General features: G+C 49.8%; 1 protein-coding gene across 1 annotated transcript; it reads right to left on the bottom strand.

Moving 5' to 3' along the window:
- Positions 1-2,795: 2,795 nt before the first annotated feature.
- LOC139825452 (dynein axonemal heavy chain 9-like) lies at positions 2,796-25,920 on the bottom strand. Its single transcript, XM_071799827.1, has 13 exons — positions 25,804-25,920; positions 24,725-24,980; positions 22,646-22,887; positions 19,758-19,893; positions 18,535-18,731; positions 18,016-18,440; positions 15,800-16,022; positions 13,366-13,532; positions 12,129-12,999; positions 8,968-9,098; positions 7,730-7,856; positions 4,184-4,336; positions 2,796-2,972 (listed from the first exon to the last, which is right to left on the bottom strand). Exons 1-13 carry the CDS (start codon positions 25,918-25,920, stop codon positions 2,796-2,798), a joined length of 3,222 nt encoding a protein of 1,073 aa, XP_071655928.1.
- Between the last annotated feature and the right edge of the window lie 232 nt (positions 25,921-26,152).

The following is a 26,152-nucleotide window of genomic DNA, read 5'->3' on the forward strand; positions in this document are numbered from 1 at the left end:
AGGACAGCTTTTCTGGAAGACCTGTCACTGACAGAAACCTGCTCAGGTGGCCTATGAGTGAACCCAACTCAAAGCTGCAGCAAGTCCCAAAGTTTCTCCATCATGTTGATGATGGACACTGGGGTGGTGTCCACATGTGAGTATCTATACTACCTGTATAAGCCACAGAGGTGTAGTCAATATAGCCAACAAAACCTGATGATACCTGGGGGCTTGACGCAGCTGACTAACACAGGTGACTAGAGCCACCTGAGATGCTCTTGGTTGCTGAAATGTCACATAGGGTGGAGAGATATGACAAGGGGTCCATAGGAGACTTTTACACTTCTGGATTGGCAGCTGGAAGCCAGGTGGGACAACACAGAGTATCTCAAGTAACCCTAGGTGTCCCCACTGAGGCAACCAGGTAGATGTCTGCTTCAAGATGGGATGAAAGCTCTCTAGACTCACCAGCTTTATGGACTGTGGACATCTTGTGCACAGGAAGACACCCACAAGTGTTTTAATGTGTGAGCTGAATCCCACCCAGGGATCTGATGTACAAATTCCCCAGAGGGTACCACCAAAAACCAGATAAGAGTTAGAGCTCGACCACTGGAGTGCTGGGACATGGAGACAGAACAAGAGGGATACAGGTGTCTGAACTAAATCCATCTTTGGTTGGCATCTCTCTCTCTACCTGTGTGGCAAAGCCCAGCTGTGACATTGTGTCCCAGGGACTTACCTGTCGGTCAGCGGAGTGATCACAAGCCGAGGGGTATTGCCAAGGTATTCATAGGAGTACAGGAACTGGGCGTCACAGATGTTGGCAAAGCAGTGCCGTTCCTCATCTGACCATCTGTGCCGGAGCTGTGACAGCCAAATGAAGGCCTGGGCATTGTCCACCTGCAACACACCCACAAACACCATCACAGGAAGGCCGGGGATGCCAGACACATGCAGCTCGGGGGCCAAAATAGCGACTGCTATAAAATTTTCATGGGGGATGACTGGTCCTCACTGCAAGGCAGGTGTGGTGAGGAAGGCCGCCTCCTTGCAATGCGGTGAGAAATGTCACCTCCCCATCTCCCATCAGTAAAGGGGAGGAACCAAATTAGTGACCACATTGGTGGGAGAGGAAAAAATTAATGGCCAAGAGAAAGAGCCTTACAAAAAGACTCCTGAATAGATTTAAGAAGCAGCAAGTCATGAAGAAGGTCTCATAATGCAACCAGAGTGAGAGAAGGAGCAGAGGCCATCTAGACAAGGAAGAGGTTGCAGACAGCACCAAGGAAACAGACTGGGGACAGGTGGACAAAGACAGGCATGGCCAGCGCTCTCTGCACAACCAGCAGGCAGGTCCAGATGCATCACTTCACCCCAGGCTGGACCGAGGCACCACTGAGCCCAGCTGAGCCTTGAAGACAGAAACCCTGTGAGCAGCCTGGCTGCCTCTGAGATGACACAGATGAGGGAAGAGCCACAACCCAATACATTCAGGGCATCTTCCCACGCACCTGCAAGGCTAAACACTTGGCATGGTGTCAGGGACAGGGGAGTAGTGTGGGAGAGGTGTTGCAGGAGAAGGGAGTCCCACATAAGTCCCTGTGGCCCCACACCAGACAAAGGACGCTACAAAGAACAAAGCTTGAATGCTTTTTCTTACTTTCTAAAGTCAAAACTGAGACTGAGTCCAGCAGCCTCCCAACACACCACCATCATCCACCAGCACATGTCTTGGCACCAGGACGCAGTGCCGCGCTCTCACTCCTGGTGTGAATCTGCAGCAACTACAAGTTGGTGTTGCAGGGCCATGACACAGCACAGCTCTGCAGGCTTACAGGGGCTTTCTGCACACTTACTACAAACATTGTAGAAATAAATTTAGTCATACGTCTCCCACTGAGACCGGCAGTGATCTGAATGGCCAGTGGTTGGGCCCCCTGAAGCCCCCTCTCCAGCACCCACAGAACTGTGCTGAACTGCCAACACCAACCTTCTGTGCTATCATCTTTGCCACCACATCCCGAGCATGCACGTCGATGGTGCAAATGGTCATGATTTTCTGTCTGTCGCCCTTGGAGAGCTGCCCGATCAGCATGGTAACGAGGGTGTTCAGCTGGGTCACTTGCTTCTTGTGCTATTCCTTCATCGCATTCTCGTAGCCTTCCTCCACCCTGGCAAAGGCAATCCCAACCTCGGTTGTCCACCAGATCTGGGTGCAGCAAAGCGCCACCTAGGGAAATAGGCTGGTTCAGTATCAGGGAAAATACCAAAGCTTCCTTATGTTCAAGAGTGTCGGATCCACAGGGAGATCAAGGATGAAACATCCGTGACATGAAATTAAGTATTTTTTCATACAGTAGTCACAGCAGACAGTACAACAAGGATCTGCTCCATGACATTCATTTAAAACACCATATCAGTGATAGACACATTTAGCAGCTAGTTATAAGTAAATCAGCACCTTTCACATGCCTGACACAGCAGAGGAGGAAGAGTTGGAGACCACGAGGTTGTCAGAGGTGCATCTGAGGGGCTCTTCACTCTTATCAGGCCTCACCACTTTGCCTTCCTGCTGCACCTCTCACTGCTCTGGCTGTACAGACTGCACTGCCCAAGCCCCTGGGCTCTGTCACCCAACCAAGAGCCCCAACCAGAGCATGGAGCTCAGCCTGAAAACTCCATCAGGAGACCGCCAGGATAAAGGACAACTCATCCTCCCTCTCTCCTGGATAGCAAGGTGGAGGCCAGAAACATGCCTGTCCACAGCTGCTGAAAGAAGGGAAGGGCAGGACTGATGGGGAACCCAAGAGCTACCTTTCCACGAGCCAGCCTGAGTGGTGATAAGAAGCAGTGGCAGATACCTGGGCAGGATAGTCAAAGAGCCATTGTTCCCTTGGTTTTTCCTCATAAGCCATGACGGCTTCTGTCATCTCATCTCTCACAGTAGCCCTCATGCTGTCTAGTACATGACTGAGCCAGACTTCAACCTGGAAAAGAGATTAAATCCCAGTAACACATTTGCTCTTCTTAAGTGCCTTTGGTAATTAGTGAAGATAGGAAATGAGGCAAGCATCTCAGTTCTCTTTAGACTGGACATGAGGGAAAGGTTCTTCACCCAGAGGTGCTGGACACTGAACAGGCTCCCAGGGAGGTGTCACAGCCCCAACCTGACAGTGTTCAAGGAGAGACTGGACAACGTCCTCAGACACACGGGGTGACCTGTGGGGTTGTCACTGCAGGGACAGGACTTGGACTCCATGATCCTGGTGGGTCCCTTCCAGCTCAGGACATTCTATGAGTTAACCAAACCTCACAGCCTCCTTCAGACTGGGTAGATTTGGCTAATTCTGGTACTGTAGGATTAGCATCTACTTCCAGACACCAAGAACAGAAGACAGATTTTTTTCTTGAACTCTAGCTACAGGAGGAACCAAAATGAACTCCGTCAATGAATAATTTGGTCAGGTGTGTTCCACCTCCAGGCCATGACAGAATCCCTGGTGGGATGTGGGCAGTCTGCCAGCAGCAGAAGAAAGATGCTGCCAAACTTGGGAACACAATTCCTGCTGAATTTCATATTTCACAGGCAAAGCCCTCAACAAGAAGACAGACTGAACGCAGCAAGCTCCATTGCTGGGGAGCTCAGTAGCCGGTATTACGTACTTTAGCTTCCTGTAATAGACCATGCAGAAAGGTGAAACTACCAGGATAGATAAGCTGAGCAGTAGCTTGATTCTTACATTTCATACTTTCACTCGTGGTATGAAATAATGAAGACTTGAGAAACAGGTAAAAGGCCTTCTCCTGCCAAACACACCCGTGCAGAGGTACTATGGAATAGCTTAGTCTCTTTTCAGTCTGCATCCCCTCCCTCACCGAGGATATTTGTAGCAAGCTTTAAGACTAACCTTCAAAAGGTCTTAGAAAAAATCAAATTAAAAACCTAGTCAGAAAAATGGCACAGCTCTTTCTCTCACAGTGGACTGCGACATCCACGTCCCCCCTTAGTGAGGACCTATCCAGAGTGACACGAAAGGTTGTGGTGTAAGGAGGTACTAAATCACCACCTCTTCCAGCTTTTCTCATGCACCAAGGGAGAGCAGTGAAGCTCTATGACGTCTTGGCAAGGGATCTCACACGAGGGGCAGGGGAGCAGGCTCCACCGGACAGTTTTGATAGACAAGGACTTCCCTCTCACCTGCCCACTGCAGTCACAGGGCTCGCTGAAGCTGACGTACTCCTCCTCTCTACTGTACATTCCCAGGCCAACCTTGGTTGGCTTTTGCTCAGAGTCCAGCTGGAATTTCATCCTGGCCAAGCTGTCAAAGAGTTTGGAAAGATGACGTTGCACCTGCAAAACGGGTTGTATAAATAAAGCAACCGAGATAGGACGAGCGGAATGAAGATCACTATACATGTCACAAGCAAAATCATGTTAACAAAATATCTTGGATATTTAGGTAGCACCACATCTTCTCAAATGTGGCCAACATACTGCCAACAAAAGCCTCTTGCTGTCTCTTGTAATACTTCCACCTATTTCTACGTAATTTAGAAAACAGACATGCCTTAATAAATCATGTTTCTCCATTGGGAAATCTTCCATACAGAGCAAAAGCATAGAAAACATTGAAACACCTCATGACTCCTACCCCAAATTTCCCTACATGTAGTGATGAGAAGTCTGTAGCCATTTCTCCACCTCATCCTATTCTCAGCACAACGTGGAGTTTTCTTCACTATGAACTTTCCTGTTTTTCCACTACTAGAAACTGATTTTGTGCTAGTGAAATATCCTAAATTCTCTTTCATGGAGAAGAAAGATCTTTATTTCTGCCTAAGACCTATGATAAACAGCCCAGACCTCCTATAGAACAACCATGTTCACCAAAAGCACTCTTCCAGAAGGAAAAGAATAATTCAGTTCTTTCCTGTTCACCTCCATCTGAGTCTGCAAAGCCAACAGGGAGATGCTGTGGGCTCTCAACATCAGCATCTGCCTGCTGGGAGCTGAGCAGGTCACCAGCACTTCTTCCAGACCACTGCGTAACACACAACTGCATCACTGCGCGCCCCACGCCAATGAAGGTGAGATTCTCCTAGGACTGACGTCCCCACAGAAAGGGGAAGCTCCCAAAGCAGTCCCAGACAGGAGCTGCCTCTCTCAATTACAGCAGAGAGGTAGAAAAACTCCCATAGGGGAGATGAGAAATGAGGGAAAGGGACCTGGGGGTCCTGGGGACAGCAGGGTGACCATGAGCCAGCACTGGGCCCTTGTGGCCAGGAAGGCCAATGGTACCTGGGGTGGGTTAGAAGGGGGTGGTCAGTAGGTCAGAGAGGTTCTCCTGCCCCTCTGCTCTGCCCTGGGGAGACCACATCTGGAATATTGTGTCCAGTTGTGGCCCCTCAGTTCCAGAAGGACAGGGAACTGCTGGAGAGAGTCCAGCGCAGCCACCAAGATGCTGGAGGGAGTGGAGCATCTCCCGTGTGAGGAAAGGCTGAGGGAGCTGGGGCTCTGGAGCTGGACAAGAGGAGACTGAGGGGGGACTCATTCATGTTTACAGATATATAAAGGGGCAGTGTCAGGAGAATGGAGCCAGGCTCTCCTCGGTGACAACCAGTGATAGGACAAGGGGGAATGGGTGCAAACTGGAACACAGGAGGTTTCACTTAAATTTGAGAAGAAACTTCTTCTCAGTGAGGGTGTCAGAGCCTGGCCCAGGGTGCCCAGGGGGGTTGTGGAGTCTCCTTCTCTGCAGACATTCAAACCCCCTGGACCCCTTCCTGTGGAACCTCAGCTGGGTGTTCCTGCTCCATGGGGGGATTGCACTGGATGAGCTTTCCAGGTCCCTTCCAACCCTGACATTCTGGGATTCTGCGTGAGATGCCCAATGCTCTGATGCTTTCAGAGAAGGAAGGGTGGAGGTGGATTTGTCCATCTAATTCTGACTCACTGACTCACAAAGAACTACAACCCTCCCTCTCATGAGCTGTGCTGCAAGTGGACGCAGCTTCTCACACACATACAAGCAGGGCCAAACCCTGGGAGGTGCTAAGTGACTCTGAGAAGCACAGGGCACTCAGCATCCCCCCAGATCACAGAATCATTTTGGGTGGAAGAAACCCTCAGGATCAAGTCCAGCCATACCCTAGCTCTGGCACTAATCCATGTCCCTAAGAACCTCGTCTAAATGTCTTTTAAACCCCTCCAGGGATGGTGACTCCAGCACTGCCCTGGGCAGCCTGTTCCCATGCCCCACAGCCCTTTCTGGGAAGAATTTTTTTACAATATCCAATCTGAACCTCCCCTGGCACAACTTGAGGCCATTAAGCGTATCTTGAGGCCATAAGCTTATCTCTTTTCAAACCGTAAGTAAACCGTAGAAACTTTTTCTTACATGTAGAAGCTTCTGGTCACAAATCCCCAGCTGCCCCTTCCCAGACCCTGTCCAGTCTGGAGGGTTCGGACACAACCCCAGCACTTGCTGCGATCCTGCTGCCAGAGCCCGAACGCACCTGAATCTGCACAAGTTCAGCACCCAGTTCACGAGGATAATGTCATTGTGTATTTAATCCTCCTTTAGGAATCATCAGACTTTGAAACTACATTGGGAAGGCTGAGAGTGTATCTATGTATGATACTGCTTGACATTTACTTTGATTTTACTGCAAATACTTTTGAATAACAGAAAACACCAGGAATTTCTTCCTACTCAACAGAGCATTTCAACACAGTATCTTTGCTTCCTGTGGTTTTTTTTTCCTCTTCATTTTAAATATCAATCAACTATGTATTTATGATACTCTGTGGGCTGAAATCACCCAGCAGCAGACACAGATAGAAGCAGCGTTAAAGGTTAGAGGTAAACAACAGCATTTCCAAATACACATGCAAACCTGCTCCATTCCTGTGCTCACATCAATACTGAAAATGGTGGAAAGCCTGAAGAAAGTGAAAATACTCGCTACCAAAAGACAGAATTAGGACTTTGTTCATCATCCAACACTCGCCTTTTGCTGTGAACGTTTTGACTGGTTTTATGCACCAACCTCTGAATAAAAGATGCGTCCCAAACAAGGCCAAGCAGAGCTGTGCAGGGGTGGGTGGCAACCCAAGGAAGTCCTGCCTTGGCCACAGCCACTGTCTGACCACCAGCTGTCTTACCTCTTCCAGGCTGTGTTCTGCTCTTCCCCTGGAAACAGGCCATCCCAAAGACCTTTGCATGGGGGAAGGAAGAAGTGGCTGACTAGCAGATGTCTCCTCTGCCTAAAAACAGAGACGTCTCCAAGCCCTCGGTTGTCAACACTGTCACATTTGAATGATCGGTCTGTGGCTCTTTCAACAACAGATGCTGTTTGCTGGCATCCCAGCTTGGGGAACCAAGCTCAGCAACAAGTTTTGGCTGAGATCCTCAAGAAATGGTTTCCCCCAACCTCACTGTATCCCAGCAGAAACAAACCCACTGTTTTTATGGTATCAAGAACATAGCTCTGCTCTGTGCAGTGCTTTCAGAACCATCTGCAAGCATCACCAGGGACAGATGGGACAACATACAGTGTGCGCATTGCCTTTCAGAGACGACAGATGAAGGCCAGCAGTGAAAGAGTTATTGTTAATCCAAGTGAGGGTGGGAGAAAAGGCACTCAAGAAAGGATAAGCTACAGCTGAGTCCCTAGACAGCATCTTCCACCCTGACATTACTGACAGCTGGAAAATGTGAAGGTGACATAGTGCAAGGCTTACCAGCTGTGGGTTGGTGCCATTGGAAAGAATATCCAATAAATCTGCTGAAGAAACAAAGTAAAATCTGGGAAAGGCCAATCTTTTCATGTCCAAATATTCAGCCAAAGCCTTCTCACACAGGGACAACCTGGGGAGAAGAGCAGAAAAATAGAGCCCAGGACAGGCGGGTGAATATCCTTTAATGTGTCGTGCTACAGTTTGGGTTATCGAGCAGATTCTCCCCTCCCATGGGGAAATGCCAGACATGAGCTGAGCCTGCAGGCTGCTCCTTTACAGCATTTTCCAAATAGATAACAAAGCACATAGTAACTCATAGATCTCTCTCCACTCCCAAGGGTCAAACAGACAAAGAGGCAGAGAATCCTCACCAAAAAGCAGAAACACAGGTGGAAGAAGAGGCTAGAAAGGCTTTGCAGTCTGACTTACTGTTTTAGACAAGCTCTCAACTGCCACAGGTGATTTCACACTAGGATGAAAGTTTCCAAAACTGCTTTTATTCTAATGAGCACATTTTAAAGCCTGATTCAAACCTACTCAGCTTTTTGTGCTTGTGAAGCCTGAAAAGAAACTTGTTTGCTCCGTTCTAAAATGCATCTCTCAGTGTTTACATGTTAAACTGCTGCTGAGCTTTCAAAGTTCATAAATAACATGCAGTTAGTCCTCTGTGGGGAACACGGGCCTTATCTGTTTAGGAAGTAAAATTAGATCTCTATTTTAAATGGATAGTTATTACTGACACAACAGCTATCACGTTAACTTGTTAGGTGTGTTCCAGGTAGAGTAGCTCATATGTTAGGTGAGAACTGTATCCATCTCTGGACATTAAGGTCTTTCTCAGGGAGTTTAGTTATACCATCTGTGAAGGGTACACACACAAAGATAATTTTGTTAATTAAAGCACATGGGATCAGCTCTGCTGCAGATATCCCTGCTTGGACTGCTAAATAGATATTTAAGACACCAAATTTGGGGTGGCAGTGAGGCCACATGTTATTAAAACCAACTGAGTGCCTAGCTTTGTATGTGTGCAAATCAATATTCAAGATAAGAGTTTGCACATACGCAAAGCCAGAATCCACCTTGGGGGCTTCAGGGTGATGGATCATGAATAAAAAGACTCAATGTGTGAATGCAAAGAACGCACAGTCCAGAAGGAAAGCCTTGGAGCACAGGTTAAACCAACTTATTAGAGCTGATCCCAGTCTCTGACAAAATCCTGGGACTGAAGTTGTACCTACCTACTCTGAATGTCCTCCAGTTGTTGGGACAGACCTGGTTTATTGGTGGCCTCAACCACATTTGGGGTTTTCTGAGTTTCATAGGCCAGTTCTTTAAAGTCCACATCAATCCCTTCAAAGCGTTTGGAGTCCTAAAAAGCAACACAAACATGTTCATGGTAAAACATGGATTTTGTGCTAAAGGTCTCCATCCTCTGGGTGCTGTCTTTGGGTTGAGGGGAAAACCTTCTGTCCAGTGCAGACAGGGACCCCTCCACCATTCCAGAATGGCTCTTCCACTGACTTGCCTGAAACTAGTCTTCAAACAGGCACTTGCCTTCTTGTCACTGTATCCCAAAGGGGTTGTGGATAAAGTGCTCCATGCAGGAGGCAATGTCTAGGACCAACCATTTTCATGGGATTTAATTCCCCTTGGAAAACCTCATAAATCTCTCTCTCCCATGTCCAGGTGAAGTACCAAGTTTCCCTGGCTGCAGCAGCAGGAGATGCTCCCACACCGTGGAAAGGCTCCCAGCCTCATGTGAGTGCACTCCTCCCCTCCTGCTACAGCACAGGAATCCCAACACCCATCCACAAAACGGGTATGATGACTCTTGTAGAGGAGAGCCCTTCCTTGCCTTCAATGAGGGTATGGAAACCCCATGTCAGCACCGGAGGCCCACGTCAACAATTATGCTCCATATCTAACAGGGACTCTGAATTTCTGGAGCTAAACACTGAAGAATAAAGCAAGCTATGTTCAAAACATCTCTGCTCCTCCCTTCTTCCCAGGTCAGGCCTCCTAAGTGAGGCGGGACACTGAACAAGTGTTCCAAGCAGTCCAGGTAACACTTCCACGCTACCCTGTGTTCAGCCCCAGGAGCAAGGCTCCATCTGGAAGGTTGAGCCCTCCCTACACTCACGCCACAGATCCAGCTCCAGGTGAGCATCCCACAGCCTGTCAGCACATCCCCCCAGCCCTGGATGCATCCTGAGGGTGCTCAGCTACAGAGACTTTGAGCTTCAGTCTTTCTTTTACGGAAGAGAAGCTGCTGACTGAGCCACCTGTGTCCCTGGAGCCAAGAGGGCCCCGTGTCCTGGTGCATCCAGCACAGCACGGCCAGCCGGGCAGGGAGGGGATTGTCCCGCTCTGCTCTGTGCTGGGGCGGCCTCACCTGCAGCATTCACTGTGTGCAGGGCTGGGGACACAGGAAAAAAGGAGATAAAGCTACTGGAGGGTGTCCAGAGGAGGGACATGAACTTGGTGAAGGGTTCGGAGGGGAAACCGTATGAGGAGCGGCTGAAGTCCCTGGGTTTGCTCAGCTGGAGCAGAGCAGACTGAGGGCAGAGCTCATGGGGCTGCAGGTTCCTCAGCAGGAGCAGGAGGGGCAGGGCTGAGCTCTTCTCTGTGACAGTGACAGAACCCCAGGGAATGGCAGAAGATGTGCCAGGGAGGGCAGTGGGACATGAGGAAAAGGTTCTTCACCCAGAGGTGCTGGACACTGAACAGGCTCCCAGGGAGGGGTCACAGCCCCAACCTGACAGTGTTCAAGGAGAGACTGGACAACGTCCTCAGACACATGGGGTGAATTGTGGGGTGTCCTGTGCAGGGACAGGAGTTGGACTTGACAATCCTGATGGGTCCTTCCAAGTCAGGACATCCTATGGTTCTATGGTTCATACCACTGCCAGACAGCTACTGAGATGCAGACAGCTGCCCAGCAGGATGCAAATGTAAATCATGATGCAATTTCATACATGACATTAGATAGCTCCTGGATATTAAGAGCTTGCTGGCACATGGTACAGCCTCAGGGCACTGGTTATCAGCACCTGTATATATTGCCCAGTGAGCGAGGTGTGCCCAGAATCATAGAATCATTTAGCTGGAGGAGACCATTGAGATCACTGAGTCCAACCATAACCTAAATCTAGTACTAAACCATGTTCCTCATCTATACATCTTCCAGGGCTGGTGACTCCAGCACTGCCCTGGGCAGCCTGTTCCAGTGCCCCACAGCCCTTTGGGGAAGAAATTGTTCCCCAGATCCAACCTCAGCCTCCCCTGGCGCAACTTGAGGCCGTTTCCTCTGCTCCTGGCGCTTGTTCCTGGGGAGCAGAGCCCGACCCCCCTGGCTCCAAGCTCCCTTCAGGCAGTTCAGAGATCAGAAGGTCTCCCCTCACCTCCTGTTCTCCAGCTGAATCCCCCAGGTCCCTCAGCCGCTCCCATCACACTTGTGCTCCAGCCCCTCACCAGCTCCATTCCCTTCTCTCAACTTGCTCCAGCACCACAAGGGCTTTCTTGGTGTGAGGGGCCAAAAACTGCCCCCAGGACACTCAGCACAGCGTGCTCTCTGAAGCAGATGGAGGAACAGTCCAAGCAGAGCAGAGTGCAGGGTTGGAGACAGAACAGTGTGTTGTCCAGGGGTCAATGGGCTGCGCACATCCCCTCGTGGGTGCTCGTCCCACAGTGGTGCTGTCAGCGATGCTGCTCGTGAACAGGGACGGGGGTCACACAGCCAACTGTGGGTCACTCGTGAGTGAAAGGCAGGTTCCTCCACAGGGCTGCGAGTGGTCCAGCGGGGCCAGGAACAAGCTTGGAAGATTTTCTAAATAATCAAGAGAATAGGGAATAAGACTGGAAGCTGGACTCAAAGACAGCCCTGAGGAGGTCACAACCCTGAGGAGGGCATCAATGACAACTCTGCTCAATTTTCTGAAGCTGAAGTGGGAGAAGAGCTGCTCTCCTGCTGCACCAGCACTGGAGGCAGGGAAGCGGATACTGCAAAGCTGCCTGGTCCAGCTCTGATTTGACAATTTGCACCATCTGAGTAATTATCTCCGTCTTCTCCCCTCCAAGGAAAGAGGGAACATGCCTGTATCACTGAAGGAAGCCAGCAGCCTCCTGCTCAGCCTCCAGGAACTCTGCATCTGCTGTGCAATGGTGGAGGGGAGGAAAAACAGTTTCTCAGCAGGGTTCAGGCACAACCAACAGTACAAAAACAGCCTGGGGCTACACTGGGGAAACTGCTGTAGCATTAAGGGAGCCTCCAAGAAAGCAATGCAGCAAGAGAACAGTCCTGCTTGGGGGAACACGGCAATATAGACAACCTTCTTCTGTGTAATGGAGGCTCTTCTTCAACGCTTTCCACACAGGAAAAATAGGATTTGGGATTTCATACCTTAGGAAGCTGTGCCCGTATATCTTCTGAGCCTATGAATATGCTCTCCAAGTGAGACCACGTACGCTGCACTTCGAACCAGAGAGAAATGACGGAATCTGTTGTGGACAGCTTCCTCTGCCATATGGACACTTCCTCCAAGAAGAAAGCAATACATTTGGATGTCATTAAATTCTGCAGCTGCACCTGGTTGTCTTCTAAAGTTTCTATGAGTTCCTCGTCTGACTTCAGCAACGGGATGTTCGTCCGGGGGTGAGGCTCATACTGAAACTCCATGGTGCTCCAAGTCATTTTTAGCTCCTTCAGGACTTTCTCCATACTCATTTCTCGTACCGCTTTGTCCACAATGCCACGAACCTCATCCTCAAAGTTATGGAGGTTGAGCTTCAGGAGGTCAGCCAGCGCGGTGTCCGAGTCCATCACAAACCTCACACCCGTCACCTGCATCAGCTGATTCCAGTGCCTTTCCCTAATGGCGGGATTTTGAAGTTCTGCCACAGCTTTCAGGGCCGTCAGCATGTTCTTCACCTTGCTGTCCAGCCCAGTGAAAGCATCCCACGCCCTCACCTCCTTATCCAAATTCCGAATCTCTCTTGCAAACTTTTTACACTCCAGATCCATGTTTTCCACGTTAATATCCGCCCATTTGGTGGTCTGCCAGTCATCAAGGCAAGTGCCCACAAGGGAGATCATATCCCAGAGCTCTTTGAGAAGACACAGCTCCTTTCGGCACTGCTTCAGTTGTTTATAGTCTGGCACTATGACTTCAAACAGACCAGCTGATTCATAAATCGAGGTCATGGCTGACTCCATTTGTTTAATCTCAATGTGCTTTGTATCCAGCAGTTGATAAGGCTTTTTGGTGTCAAACCTAGAAAGAAATGTTTATTCTTCATAAGTGATATTGTAACAACTTCTAAAGAAAACATAAAACAAATGGTGCCTCTGAGACACAAAGCAGACATGATACATCTATAGTACCCATTGATGGTGCAGCCACATGGCACTGCTGACAACCCCTTTAAGCAATATTGTGCACTCAGCATCCAGATTGAATCTCTTGCTAACACCTTACAGTGTTTGCAGGGACAAAACACCCAGGGCATAACAGATACAACACCGTGAGCAGGTAGGAAATGTATGCAAGGGTTCAAGAACACATCCTCAGGACACTCCGAGATGATCCCATGAAGCTTCTCTTCCTCAGGGCTTCTCTGATGTTATAATTTCACTGTACCTGAATGGTGCTTCTTTCCGAAATCGCTCTCTGAATCTGTGTTGCTCAACATCAAACGCCGCACAGCTCTTGCGCACAACTGTCATTTCGTTCGCCTGCAGAGGAGCCACATGCTGCTTCACAGCTATCGCCAGCTTCTTTATATTGTTCCATTTTTCTGGCAGCTCCTGCAAGCAAAATTTAAATGACGGTAGGCAGTATTTGCTATTTGATATAAGATGTGACTGATCTGTTTATGGACAATCACAGAACAGGAAAAGCAACAGATTCCATGCCTAAAACTGCAAGGAAGTTTTGTTGTGATGCAAAAGCTAAACACAATTTGGGATAAAACTTATCAGTTATCCACAATTTTGAAGACGAATGAAGACTGAGACTTTAAAACTGACTGCTCTGATTGCAAAAACATGTTAAATAACTTCAGAAGAAGGGTCCCAGACCAGATCCTGGGCTCCCAGGATGGCTCGGTGGTTGAGAGAGCACAGTTCTCCTGACACCGAGCCCAGCGGGACCCAGAGCTGGCTGGAGGCAGGAGGGTGGGCTGAGGATGCAAGTTCATCAGATCGTCCGGCTTCCCAGAGCTAATTAAGAAACAGAGCCTGGGAAATTTCCAGCCAGCTCTTAGAGCAGAAGATATTATGCCAGAAGGACTTCTACAGAGCTTTCTGGGGCAAATCCCTCCAGCCTGCCTGTATAATATTAGTACTAAATAAGACAGTTTCTTTCTCAGGACTGCATCCAAGCTGCTGGTGCACAGCACTGCTAACAATCCACCCTTTGCACCTGGGATTTTATTTAGAAAGAGATTTGATTTCTTCTCTTCTCACCAGACTTCTCGAGCCAAATCCTCACCCCAGACAGTGACACCAGCCAGGGCTCTGCTGTCCTCAAGTCCCACAGCTTTGCTCTCCCACTTCCCCAGGTACTGTGCCAGCCTACAGGAAAGACTTTGGGCTTCTTTTCATCCCAGTGCACATAGTTGAGAAGACTAATGGAGATGCACCAACACTATGCAAAGAAGCGAAATAACCTGGAGGCAGCAGAGGCGGCCAGAGCAGGGCCAGTCCCTCCTGAGGGGTCTCTTTCTGGCACTTCATGTTCCAGTCTCTGTAGAAATCACTATCCATGACCATAGCAGGGCACACATGGAGCTGCTTCCTTGTCCTTCTCATACAAACTATCAGCTCCAGCCCATCCATCTTCATGGCCATGGAGGGAGCGGTACCTGGAGGAACTTACTTTGGTTTTCCTACTGTGTACAGCAGTGAATGAATTATTCAACTATGTGTTGCTGTCACTTGCCAGAAAGAACGAAACTGTTTTGTTACCTCCTACATCTGAATGGCTGCCCTGCATACCTCATTTCTTCTGTCAGAAAAATAAATCAGTTGTTCAAATCTACACGCACAAACAGGCACCAAGCAAGCAGCTCTTGGGCAGAGGAATCAGCAGAGCTGGGTTCCCCATAGCACCATTTTTTATGCTGAACTGAAGCTGCTGTAGCAGCCAAAACATTCATTTAATGCAGTTCTTCTGTTTTTCAGGGTGTCTGTAGGAATCCAGTTATCTTTAGGACCCTTACCCGTGTCAGATTTGGTGATACAACCATCCGTGGATCACGGCTGCACCAGCAGAAAACTGGGGGATTGCTAAACCCCGCTCAGGTCCCATCCAAGCCTGCAGCAGAGGGAGGAACTTCTCCCCAAAAAGCTCTGCCTTAAACCTGGTGTCCTACACAGAGCCCTCTGCACACAACGCCCCGTGACTAAGGGGTATCCATCAGTATGTAGCCACACGCTCCTCCACCGTAACATGGTGACTGCTGCCAGTTCCCCAAGGCTGGCTGGGCATCCCACAGGCTTTTCCAACCGTCACCTCATGGTCCCCTGTCCAGAAATGAGAAGAATTCCCCAAAGAAAAATTGATTCATCAGGGCCAGATGTGGAAAGGTGCTGAAATACTTCCATAACGTGCTCCCAGTGATGTCCTTTGGGTCAAGCAGATTGGGTGTTATAGACCTAGTGGAGGACTGAAGTCCTATGAGAAGGCGACTCCTCTGCCAACATTATCCTTCCCATCTCCACAGTTGCCAAGAACTGGCTTATTTAAAAATAATTATAATTCAAACTAATTAACAGATGTATTTGAAAATGCATTAATTTTTTTCAAGAGTAATCGCTGAGAGTTGGAGCAGGCAATTCTATGTTTTTCATACATAACAAAAGGCTTAATCTCTGCTTTAAAAGAAAAACCTCAATATAACTCCAAAATTTAGAGCTATTAAGGCACATCCCACAATAGTAAAATACTATCCACTGAGGCCCTCTAATGACAGGGAGTGGGGCTTTAAATATTCCTGCAATGCTCTTAAGCTCATACTCTTTGACGCTGGCTACTTGGCAAACCGCCGTGTCCACCGCAGCTTTTCACCCACCTCCAGTTGCTTATAGACTTCCTCCGGCAGCTCTTGCTCATACGTCTTCAGCAGTTCGACGGTTTGCTTCAGGGGCTCGAACATGGCATCGGTGACACTGTGCCTTTCCTTAACGGCCAGGAGATGCCCCATGATCTCCACCAAACCATCATAATCGCCTTTTTCAACCTTTTTGCTCAAACCTTTGTCAGCAGTTTTTATGAACTCGTCCAGGTCAGACAAGCTGTAGAACACAAAACAGGAAAGCACCAAATGAGAGCAGTTCCTACCGGAATCATCCAGGCAGCTGGACTGGCGCGGAGAGGGAAAGGCCTGGCTAACTCTGCCCATCACATGGCAACATGCTGAGGGCATCAGAACCACAGTTCATGCTCACAGGGATCCATAGATGTGGTACAGCTTCCTGTGAGGAACGGATAAATGGGTTGGGACTTCACAGGTTGGAGAAAAGGCATTTGAGGAGCACAAGTCTTACGAGGAGCAGCTGAGGGAGCTGGGGCTGTTCAGCCTGGAGAACAGGAGATGAGGGGAGACCTGATCTCTGCAACTGTCTGAAAGGAGGTTGGAGCATGGAGGGGGTTGGTCTCTTCTCTCAGGTAGCAAGTGATAAGATAAAATGGCCTCAAATTTCTCCAGGGGAGGTTCAGATTGGGTATTAGGAAAAAAATTATTCACAGAAATGGCTGTCGGGCCTTGGAACAGGCTGCCCTGGGCAGTGGTGGAGTCACCATCCCTGGAGGGGTTGGATAGACATATAGATGAGGTTCTCAGGGACATGGGGTAGTGCCAGAGTTAGGTTATGGTTGGACTCTGTGATCTTGATGGTCTCTTCCAACCAAACAGATTCTATGACTCTATCCTATGATTCTATAAGGGAGACCTGTGAGCTCGGGTCTGTGGTCTGAAGAGAGTGAATGTGAAAGGACAGTTTTCATGTCATCTCTTCCAATACAAGAATTCAACAAATGAACCTGGTAGGTTGTAAAGCTACAACAAACAGGGATTCTTCTTCGCACGCTGCCTTATTTCAGAGGGTAAGTCTCTGCTGCAGAAGGATGCAGATGTTAAAAATTCACAGCGGTTCAGAAAAGCAACCGAACATTTGTGGGAGAAAAAAAAATCCATCCAGGTCTTTAGATACAAAGGTACAACCCATGACTCTCAAAGTCCTCAGGTATGAATGGTTAGAGACAAGGAGACTATTTGGGGGAAGTTTCCCTACCTGCTTCTTGATCTCACCAGCTGCTGGACACTGTTAGCAGAGCTTGATGGGCTCCTGGATCTTTGGTCCTTTCCATTCTTCCCTTCTCAAAACGCTTACTTTTGAAGTGCCCGCTTAAATTCTGTGGATGCTGCTGGACCAAAACATAGCCCTAAACACTTCACCTATTAAAGACTAAACTGCTGAGTCAGGAGCTCTTAATAAGAACTCCTAAATGCCTGTTCTAACCTATGCAAAAACCTCTTTGCACAGGAATCATCGTGCTGAAAAGAACACAAGAGATCACAGCAGCCACCACACGCAGCAGCCTTCACTAGTACATATGTCTGTAAATATTTCTTCGTAAGCATCCAAGCCCTGTGGCATCCTTCAGCTGCTACTACTCAAATAAATCACCTAACACATCATCCTGCAGAGACCAGGCGGCTGAGCAGCTATTCAGAGCAGGGAACACATGTTAATTCGAAACTTACATCCAAAGCTCCTCCTTTTTGTAACCTTGAAACTGCCTCCCCATGACTGCTCATGCCAGGCAACCCAAATTACTTTTTTTACAAAGAGCGCACTCAAAAGAGCACTGCATTTAGAAACGGAGCAAGTATCTCATGGCATTAATGCAGCTTTACTGATGGCAAATTCAACAAAATAAGCATAGAGCCCTAGAAGAGATTAGATTAGTTGGACCAGGATGAACAGACAAACAGACATCCTGTCCAACACCACACAGTAGGTCGTAGGAGCATCAGCTCGCAGGATGTCGATGGTACCGAGTTCGTGAACTGTTTGCACTTTACACACTCAGCTGGACCAGCTGCTCCCAGCAGAGACGAGGGGATGAAAGTTAGCAGAGATGCGATGGAGCTGGCAGGGGGTGTGTGCCCCCTCCTCTTGCTCCTGTATTAGCCTTTTGCTTATCAGTGTGAAATGATAAAGCCCAGCCAACACAAGAGAAACCCACTTTGGTTCTGGGAAGAAGAGGTAGAACGGTTCCTACCTGTGCATGACGTGGTCCATGAGATGCTGCTTGAACACCAAGCTCCACCGTTTAATCACATTCAGCAGAGACGCTTTGAAAGGCCGAGCATCAACTTTCATCCAACTCTGGAAAACGCTGATGGGCTCGATGCGATTCACCTCCTCATAGATCTTCTCGTAGGAGTCAATCTGCTCTCGGAACTGCTGCAGCGTGGGAGGTGACTCAGGGACCCCGTTCTCTGCATGGGCCTCGATTTCTGCCGCAGTGAGAATGTGCCCGTAGAGGAGGAACTGGCGGAAGAACTCCTTTCTGTCCTCCCCGTACAGGTAGGAGTAGTGGTCGAAGGCACTGCGGTAATCACAGCAGGCCGCCATCACGGCCTGCACACGCCCCATCAGCTCATGGCGCATGTCGGCCAGGTCAGCCATGTCCTCCATGTCAGCCTGGAGAGAAGAGGAGAGGAGCTCGCAGTGATGCGGGGGCAGCGTGGCACCTCCTCACTGCCACACAGCGTGAGGGAGCTCCACAGCCACGGACCTGGTAGTGGAGGAAGCCGCTGTGCTCAGCCAGCCTGGGCACCAGCGATGAGATCCGGTAGATGTCGTTGAGAAGACCTTCCACCACGTCGTAGAAGCCGTCGTTTGTGCCAGGGTCCAAGGAGGGTTGAAATATCAAATCTGGGATCACCAAATCCAGCTGCACCTCAAACAGGGGAGGAAGCCCTGCCCTGGGATCTGGTAGGGAAGAACAGAGGTGCCAGGTTATTTTTGAAGGGGAGAAAAGTGATCTAGAGCCACCACTAACATCCCACCACAAGACACACACATGCCCCACAGGGACACCAGGCAGGTGGGACACCCACTCGCTGGGTCCAGTGACATTGTGTCTGCATACAACGCAGAGGGGAGGCTGCCAAACCAGCTGGTGTTCTGGTACCCACAGGAGATACTGGAGAACAGATGAGACACAAGTGATTTAAGGACCGGAAAAATGCTGTGGAGGGAAGACTTAAAGAGACCAGGCTCTTCAGCTAATCAAAAGGGAGTCTGAGAGCTGAACAATTACAGCGCATAAGTACTTAAAGAGGAGAAAAACAACAGGAACCAAGAGGCTCTTTAATTTAGTGGAGAAAGGCATGAAAAAATAAAACACCAACTGGTTTCACAAATGTGAAATTATGTGCTTGTTTTTAACAAGATGGTGAGGAACTGGATGCAATTCTCCAGCTCAGTGTGCCTCCACATCCAGGAGGGAAGCGTTCTGAAGATGTGCTTTAGCTGGACACAGCTGCTCTCAGCAGAGTGACCCTCCGTGGCAGCCTTAGGCAGGAGCTCTGCTTTGGTGACCCCTCTCCTCACTCCTCAGTGATGGAGGTTTTTCTTTCATGTCTTTCATCCACAGAACCAACTCTTGAGACTCTCCACAAACGAAAGGTTGTGTCACCTTGATGCTTTGTGCATGGGAGGTCAGGAGATGGCTGATGCCCAAGAACAGACTTGGAATGATGCCTCAATTTTGTCTGTTCACAAATCCCAGCAAATGGTGCACAGTCATCTCTGTCCCTTCCCTTGAGCAAGGCTTTGCTCCAGTGACCAGGGGACAGAGTTACCCTCTGAGTCTGGAGGCTCCTCCAGCACTTGCTGTAGACAATGCAAGAGGCAGAGTAGAAAGACCACCACAAGTCAAAGCACAAAACAGAAACTTCCTTTTGGTGAGACTGAAGATGGTATCACGGCCAGAGCTGAGGAACCAGCAGTTACCTGTGTTTTCGAGGAGGTACTTGAGTGAGCACTCAATGGCAGTGAAGAATCCATCCAGAACTATCTCATCCACGTAATCCACATAGGCCTTCCAGATGTCAGATGCTGGGTCTGCAAGTAAGAGGCTCTGGTTTTCCTGGAAGAAAAAGACGACACTTTGAAATACAGCGGGGCTGAGTCTGTCCTACAAGAGCTGCCCACAGCTGAGGACTCATGGCAATGAGCACACAGGTACCAGCCCTGCGGGGGGTGAGAAACCAGACAGAGGGATGTTGCTGCTGGTAGCATGGCCACAATTTTCTCCTTCTGTCAAGGGCTGCTTTGTCATCTGAAGCAACTCAAAATAATCACAAGGTAAAAATGGGGTGCGTGAGAGACTTAGCAGCCCTGCAACCTTCTCCTCCCTCTTCTCTGAGGCCAAAGGCCTCAAGGGTGCTTTGCAGACCTGGGCCAAAGGCTCATCCCAATGCATGAAGCCTCAGTCCTTGTGGCCTGTATAATGTTACCTTGGGTGGATGAGTCCTTCCAAGTGGACTGCTTACACCTCTGCCCTACAAATGGTCATCTCAAAACAAGAGAACTTTAAAATTCAGAAAAGGGTTTTTAAATAAACCAAGTGAAAATAGTTAAAGATTGGGATCAGAAGACAAAGGGTTGGCTTACAGCCTCCCTTCTCAGCTTATTGCGTTCCTTACCTCCAGGCAAGTTCACAGTCAGGAAATTCACGGTTTTCTAGGCCACAGAATGGCCCCATCCTTCTTGCGTCTCCTCTTCCACACCCACAAGACCAGCCTGGGTATCCATCCCCTGCACCTCCCAGGCTCTGCCGTGATCCTGTTCCAGCCTTGCTATGCCCTCTGAGGGCTCTTTCTCCTAAGCCTGCCAGGGGCTCTCAACACAGGCACGGGCTCAAAAAAAACGTAAGGTCCAGCTTGCAGTCTGCTGCCAGGGGTTCAAAGCTGGCTGTATTTCATCTCTGGGGACACAGGAGAGGGTGCCATTCCCAGTGGCATGGCAGCTTGGCACACATGAGATCATAGAATCATTCTGGTTGGAAGAGACCCTCAAGATCATCGAATCCAACCATAACCTAACTCCACCACTAACCCACGTCCCTAAGAACCCCATCTGTACATTTGTTAACACCTCCAGGGATGTGACTCCACCACTGCTCTGGGCAGCCTATTCCAAAGCTTCACAATCCTCTCTGTGAATTATTTTTTCCTAATATCCAATCTGAACTTTCCTTGGTGCAACTTGAGGCCACTTCCTCTCATCCTATCTCTTACTACTTGGGAGAAGAGACCAACCCCCTCCATGCTCCAACCTCCTTTCAGACAGTTGCAGAGAGCAAGAAGGTCTGGCCTCAGCCTCCTCAAGATAGAGTGGCATTGCCAATTGGGCTTGAGTCAATCCAGAGTTGCTGCTCCCCAACTTTACACATCAACGCTGAGTGATTAAACTGTTAACAGAGCAAGCCAGGGCTCTGGTGCCTTGCAGACTCACCTCCACATTTTGCTGACACAAGAGAAAGGGGAACTTCACAGGACTGAACACTATGGGAATGCCCATTTGAAAGCACCACCCCCTCTTCACCGTCCCATGCCCTTGTATTTGACAATGCCCCCTTGTCACTGGTGTTCTACTGAACCTTTACTCCAGAGGCCTCATCCTGGTGCAAAAGGGCAATGCAAGCCAGCATCTCACTGTCCTGCCTGTGCTTGTGGGTGCACGTACCCAAACTCTCTGTGCTCTTCTCTCAGCAGCCTCAAGACTCACCTGCTCAAAAGAAGACCTGAACACCCAAGGGAAACACAGCAGACCAGCTCTTGGCCCCTTTGCTGCTGTTCCTCCAGGTTTGACCAGCACAGCAGGACAGAGGCATGGGGACATCCTATTTTGGGCCACGGTGCCTTTCCCTCCCCAGGACCTTCATGCTGCTTTGCAGTTGGTCCTGCCCTGTGAGCCACCAGAGCAGCGGTGCCAGCCCTTCTGCCTTGGCCACAGCCCCATGTTCTCTCCGGTCAATTTAGGAAGTGTTCCCATCTTTTGGGTGTAGCTGGAGGTGGTTGAGCCTGTCACAGCTGTAGCAGCAGGACAACGTGGGCATAGTAAAATCCTCGCCGTGGGTTCAGAGGGTACAGAAGTGGGTCAGAAGCCCAAGGCTGAGTGCAGACAGTGAAGTAAGGTGAGCAACAAGGGCTCAGTGTCCCAGAGAGGGTCAGCCCAGTCTCTCCAGAGTCCAAGGCCAGATGGTGACCCTCAGGAGTGGGCTGGACCTAAAATCCATCTGCCTTCCAGCCAAGGTGCTGTCCCTGACACGCTAAAACCTCTGGGCAGGTGAGGCGCAGAGATTTGGGCTTTCTCCTGCTCTGCAAAGAGGACTCTCAGCTCTGGCAAAGCCACTGGAAAAAACCCAGGGTTCAGACAGCAGCTTTTTTCTTGTTACTCAGCTTCTCCCTGGACTGACAGCGTCACCTCCTGCTCCCACAGAGGAACAACAAGCCTAAAGCAGAAAGGTCAGCCACAGCCAGCTGCCTCTCCATTTTAAGGTGAATATTTCGGAGGAGTTTTTCCTCTGAGCAGGATCCCAAAGCCTGATGCACGACTCCCCTCTAGTGGCTTCACAAGAACCAGGACTGGGAGCCAGACTGGGCTGCATCGGCTCCCACTCCTGCTCCAAACTCGGTGCCTGGTCAGCAGCCCCGCACACTCAGTTGTACCAGCTCACCCATCAAAGTATTCCTTAATCAACAACAGGTAAGTTTTTCAAATGAGTTAAGGGAGTTAATTTTAAGGTGAAGCAGCTCTGGACATTTTCACCAGAGCGGAGAGACACCCAGAGCCTATGAAGAGTCAACAAACCCCTGGAGAAGGTCCCCCCTCACCTTCACCAGCAGATGAATCCTCTGCCCTGACTCTCGGACAAGGCTGTAACGCCGTTCCAGGCGGTCCTGACAGTCCTCCAGGCTCAGCAGCGATTCTCTTTTACAATCTCTTCTCACAAATATGGGCGACGCCCACGATCCCACGATGGTCTGGATCTCCTCAACATTGTTTTTGGCTTTCTGTATCCTCTGCTCGAGGTCATGGACATCATCCATCACCATGGAGATGTGATCCCAGACACCTGGTAAAAAATGAGATGATTGACTACTTTTTTTCAGAGCTGCATGGCCAAGCTCTTGTGCACTCTCCATAAGACTTTTCCCCCACGGTTTCATGTATTTCTCACCCATCATTAACACAAGACACTTACCACCTCAACCAAAAGAGTCACTTCTAGCTCCCTCCTACCCCAACAATCCATGGTACAGCTGCAGCCTCTGTTTTCTGCCAGGAGCACCAGCACCGTGGGGACGTCTGACACTTCCCCCTTTCCCGTACCCAGATTTAATCTGCTACCAGAGAGAGAACAAGGACAACAGGCTGAGTGTTCCTGCCACTGTCACCAGAGCAGGGACCCACAGCCCCACAAACACAGGCTGTGACAGCCCAAGGTACCAGCGAGGGCTGCATTTAGATTCAGGGAACTTCATCTGCAGGAAAGTCCCTTCATCTTTGTTGTGCAATGGAGAAAGAGTTTTTCAGCATGAGGAACTCTGCTTTGCAAGTTCCCAAGGGAGGACACTTGTTCCTGTTCATACCACAAGCCTGATGACAGAAATATATATTCCAACAGCGAGCAGTTTGCTTTCACCAAGAGGAAACAAATTGTCTTCCTCCATTCTGCTTTGCAGTTAAAACTGATCAAGCAAGAACACTGGTTAAATCATCCCAAAGTCACGGTGCACAAACCTCACCACTAACCACAGTATTTCATCTGGCTGGAAAGGATAACGAGGTGGCCCTGGCCCCCACCGGGAGAAGTCTGTCCCAAGCCAGATGGCTGGGCCAAGGGGTCCCAGTCCCTGCACAACTCAGGGAGAAAGCAGTGCCTTGGGGACACAGGGACATGACCACACAGTGGGTCACTTGGGCTGGCACGGGCAGGGAGCAGACTCTTCAACCCCAGCCTTGCCAGCTCTCACAAACCCCAATCTTGCCGTTTCCTCAGCATCACTGCTTACAGGGCAGCCTCTCTTCCCCAAAAGCCCAGAGGGAAGCTGAAGGGATCAGGATCCTGTCCCCAGCCCAAGCAGATCAAGGTAAGATGGGAAGGAGCAGGCAGGCTGGGGGCTGCCCTTTGTCTCCCCAGTGCTGGCTCTGCTGGAGAGTCCCCTGCCCTGCTGTGAACTGTCACTGGGAACCAGGTGATGGAGGCTGGGGACATGGGAGGAATCTGATGAGACCCAAGTGAGCAGGTTAACCATGAGCAATGTGCCCTGTGGCCAAGAAGGTTGATGGTACCTGGGCTGCGTGAGTAGGAGTGTGGCCAGCAGGTCGAGGGAGGTGAATCCTCCCCCTCTGCTCTGCACTCGTGAGGCCCCATCTGAGTGGTGTGTCCAGTTCTGGGCACCCCAGTTTAAGAAGGACAAGGAATTACTGGGGAGAGCCCAGCGGTGGCTACCAAGATGCTGAGGGGTCTAGAGCATTTTTCTTCTGAGGAAAGGCTGAGAGAGCTGGGGCTGTTGAGCTGGAGAAGAGAAGCTGAGAGGGATCTGATCAATGGGATCAATATCTCAGGTGGGTGTCAGAGGATGGAGCAGACTCTGTTCAGTGGTGCCCAGCACCAGGGTGAGGGGCAACGGGCACAGACTGAAACACAGGAGGCTCCATCTGAACATGAGCAGAAACTTGTTTGCTGGGAGGTGCCAGAGCCTGGCCCAGGCTGCCCAGAGCGGGTGTGGAGTCTCCTTCTCTGAGACATTGAAACCCGCCTGGACCCACCTGTGTGATCTGCTCTGTGACCCTGCGTGAGCAGGGCTTGGACTGGGGGATCTGCAGAGGTCTCTTCAGCCCTCACCAGTCTGGGATTCTGTGAAATCCTGTACGGCCTCTTTTGCCCTAACACAGAGCTAGCTCACCCTCCATCTTCCAGTTGAGTGTTTCTTCTGCCTTCTTCAGCTTCAAGTTAATATCCCACAGCTGCTCCTGTATGAGAGGGTATTCGACCTCCAGGACGGTCTTCAGGACCTTGTTGTATCTGTTCACCATCAGCTCCAAGTTGGCCGCCAGCTGCCGGTATGACTCCTTGGAGGAACAGATTTCTGCTGCCGTGGGTGGGATGGCTCCCAGCCGGCTGCCAGACAGGTAGCTCAGCTCCCTCAGCACCGACACCAGCTGCAGAAACAAGGCAGAGAGCTGAATGTGAGACAATCCTCCCCATTCACCTGGTAGACACCCTCCCGTCAATTCTGGGGATCTTAGGGGGTTCCTGCTGTTTTATTCACAAAGCAGTACGCTCTGAGAAGGGCCTGGACACCTCCTAGTCCAGACCATCTCCCTCCCATTGATCTTTGCCTCTGATTTGCTTCCCAATCAAAGACATATAGCTCTGTTAACTACCCAGCCAGCAAACCCTGTGCAGCCTCTAAAAGCCATGATGATCTCTGGTCTTCTCAGCTATCCTCATCAATACAGTCTTTCAGCAATACTGTGCCTGCAGGAGGAGGCACAACCAAAAGCATCTTTGAGTTGTGATGGAACGGGATTGAGTGGGTTATTAAACTATAAACCCAAGTAGAAGTGAGTCCCTGCAACAAACGGAGCAGCAAGGTCTTCCAACGCAATATATCACTTCTAAGACAAAAAAAAAAAATCTTTGCTCAGTTTAGTGGCTTGTGAGAGGGAAAATGCTCCTGAAACGGCACATTTTGGCTGGGTGACAGAAATTCAGTATATTGTATGGGCAATGGCAGGGGTGAGGAGTATCTACAATACTAAAGTGACTATGTCCACAATGACAAGAAGAGGAAAGAAAGACGGAGCGCAGAAGGGTGAAGGGAGCAGTTTGAGGAGGTGGATGGAAGAGGATGGGATGGGAGGAAGGGAAAAGCAGGGGATTGAGGGAGCAGGAGGCCAAGTGAGATAGAACCAAACTCCCCTCCCTTTTATGCACTGGATTGTCTGAGACATCCCCACCATGGTGTCAAGGATGTCTTACCCTCTTTCCCTCTCCTCCATGGAAGGTGAGCTCTGGAAGATTCTTTAATGTTGAAGGGTTGCAAATACATCCTCCCTTTAGGCAAAATGAGGTGCTCCTATCTGCTCTGAAGGGCATGAAGGGGCTGCTAAGCAGGCACCTGAGGACATGAGGCAGTCCTCAGTACGGAAAGCTGAGAGCAGCGCAGAAGCACTCAGAGACTGGAGCTGAGAACATGCTCAGCACGTCACAGGCTCCAAACCCTGGCACCAGGGTGAAGGGTGGAAAACATCCCCTGGGGCCATTTGCTTCCCACCTTAGCAAGGAGATTCCAAGGAGCTGGACAAATCCTTTGTCTGAGAGCCAAGCT

This window comes from Patagioenas fasciata, chromosome 28, assembly GCF_037038585.1.
Source record: "Patagioenas fasciata isolate bPatFas1 chromosome 28, bPatFas1.hap1, whole genome shotgun sequence".
Classification (NCBI taxonomy): Eukaryota; Metazoa; Chordata; class Aves; order Columbiformes; family Columbidae; genus Patagioenas; species Patagioenas fasciata.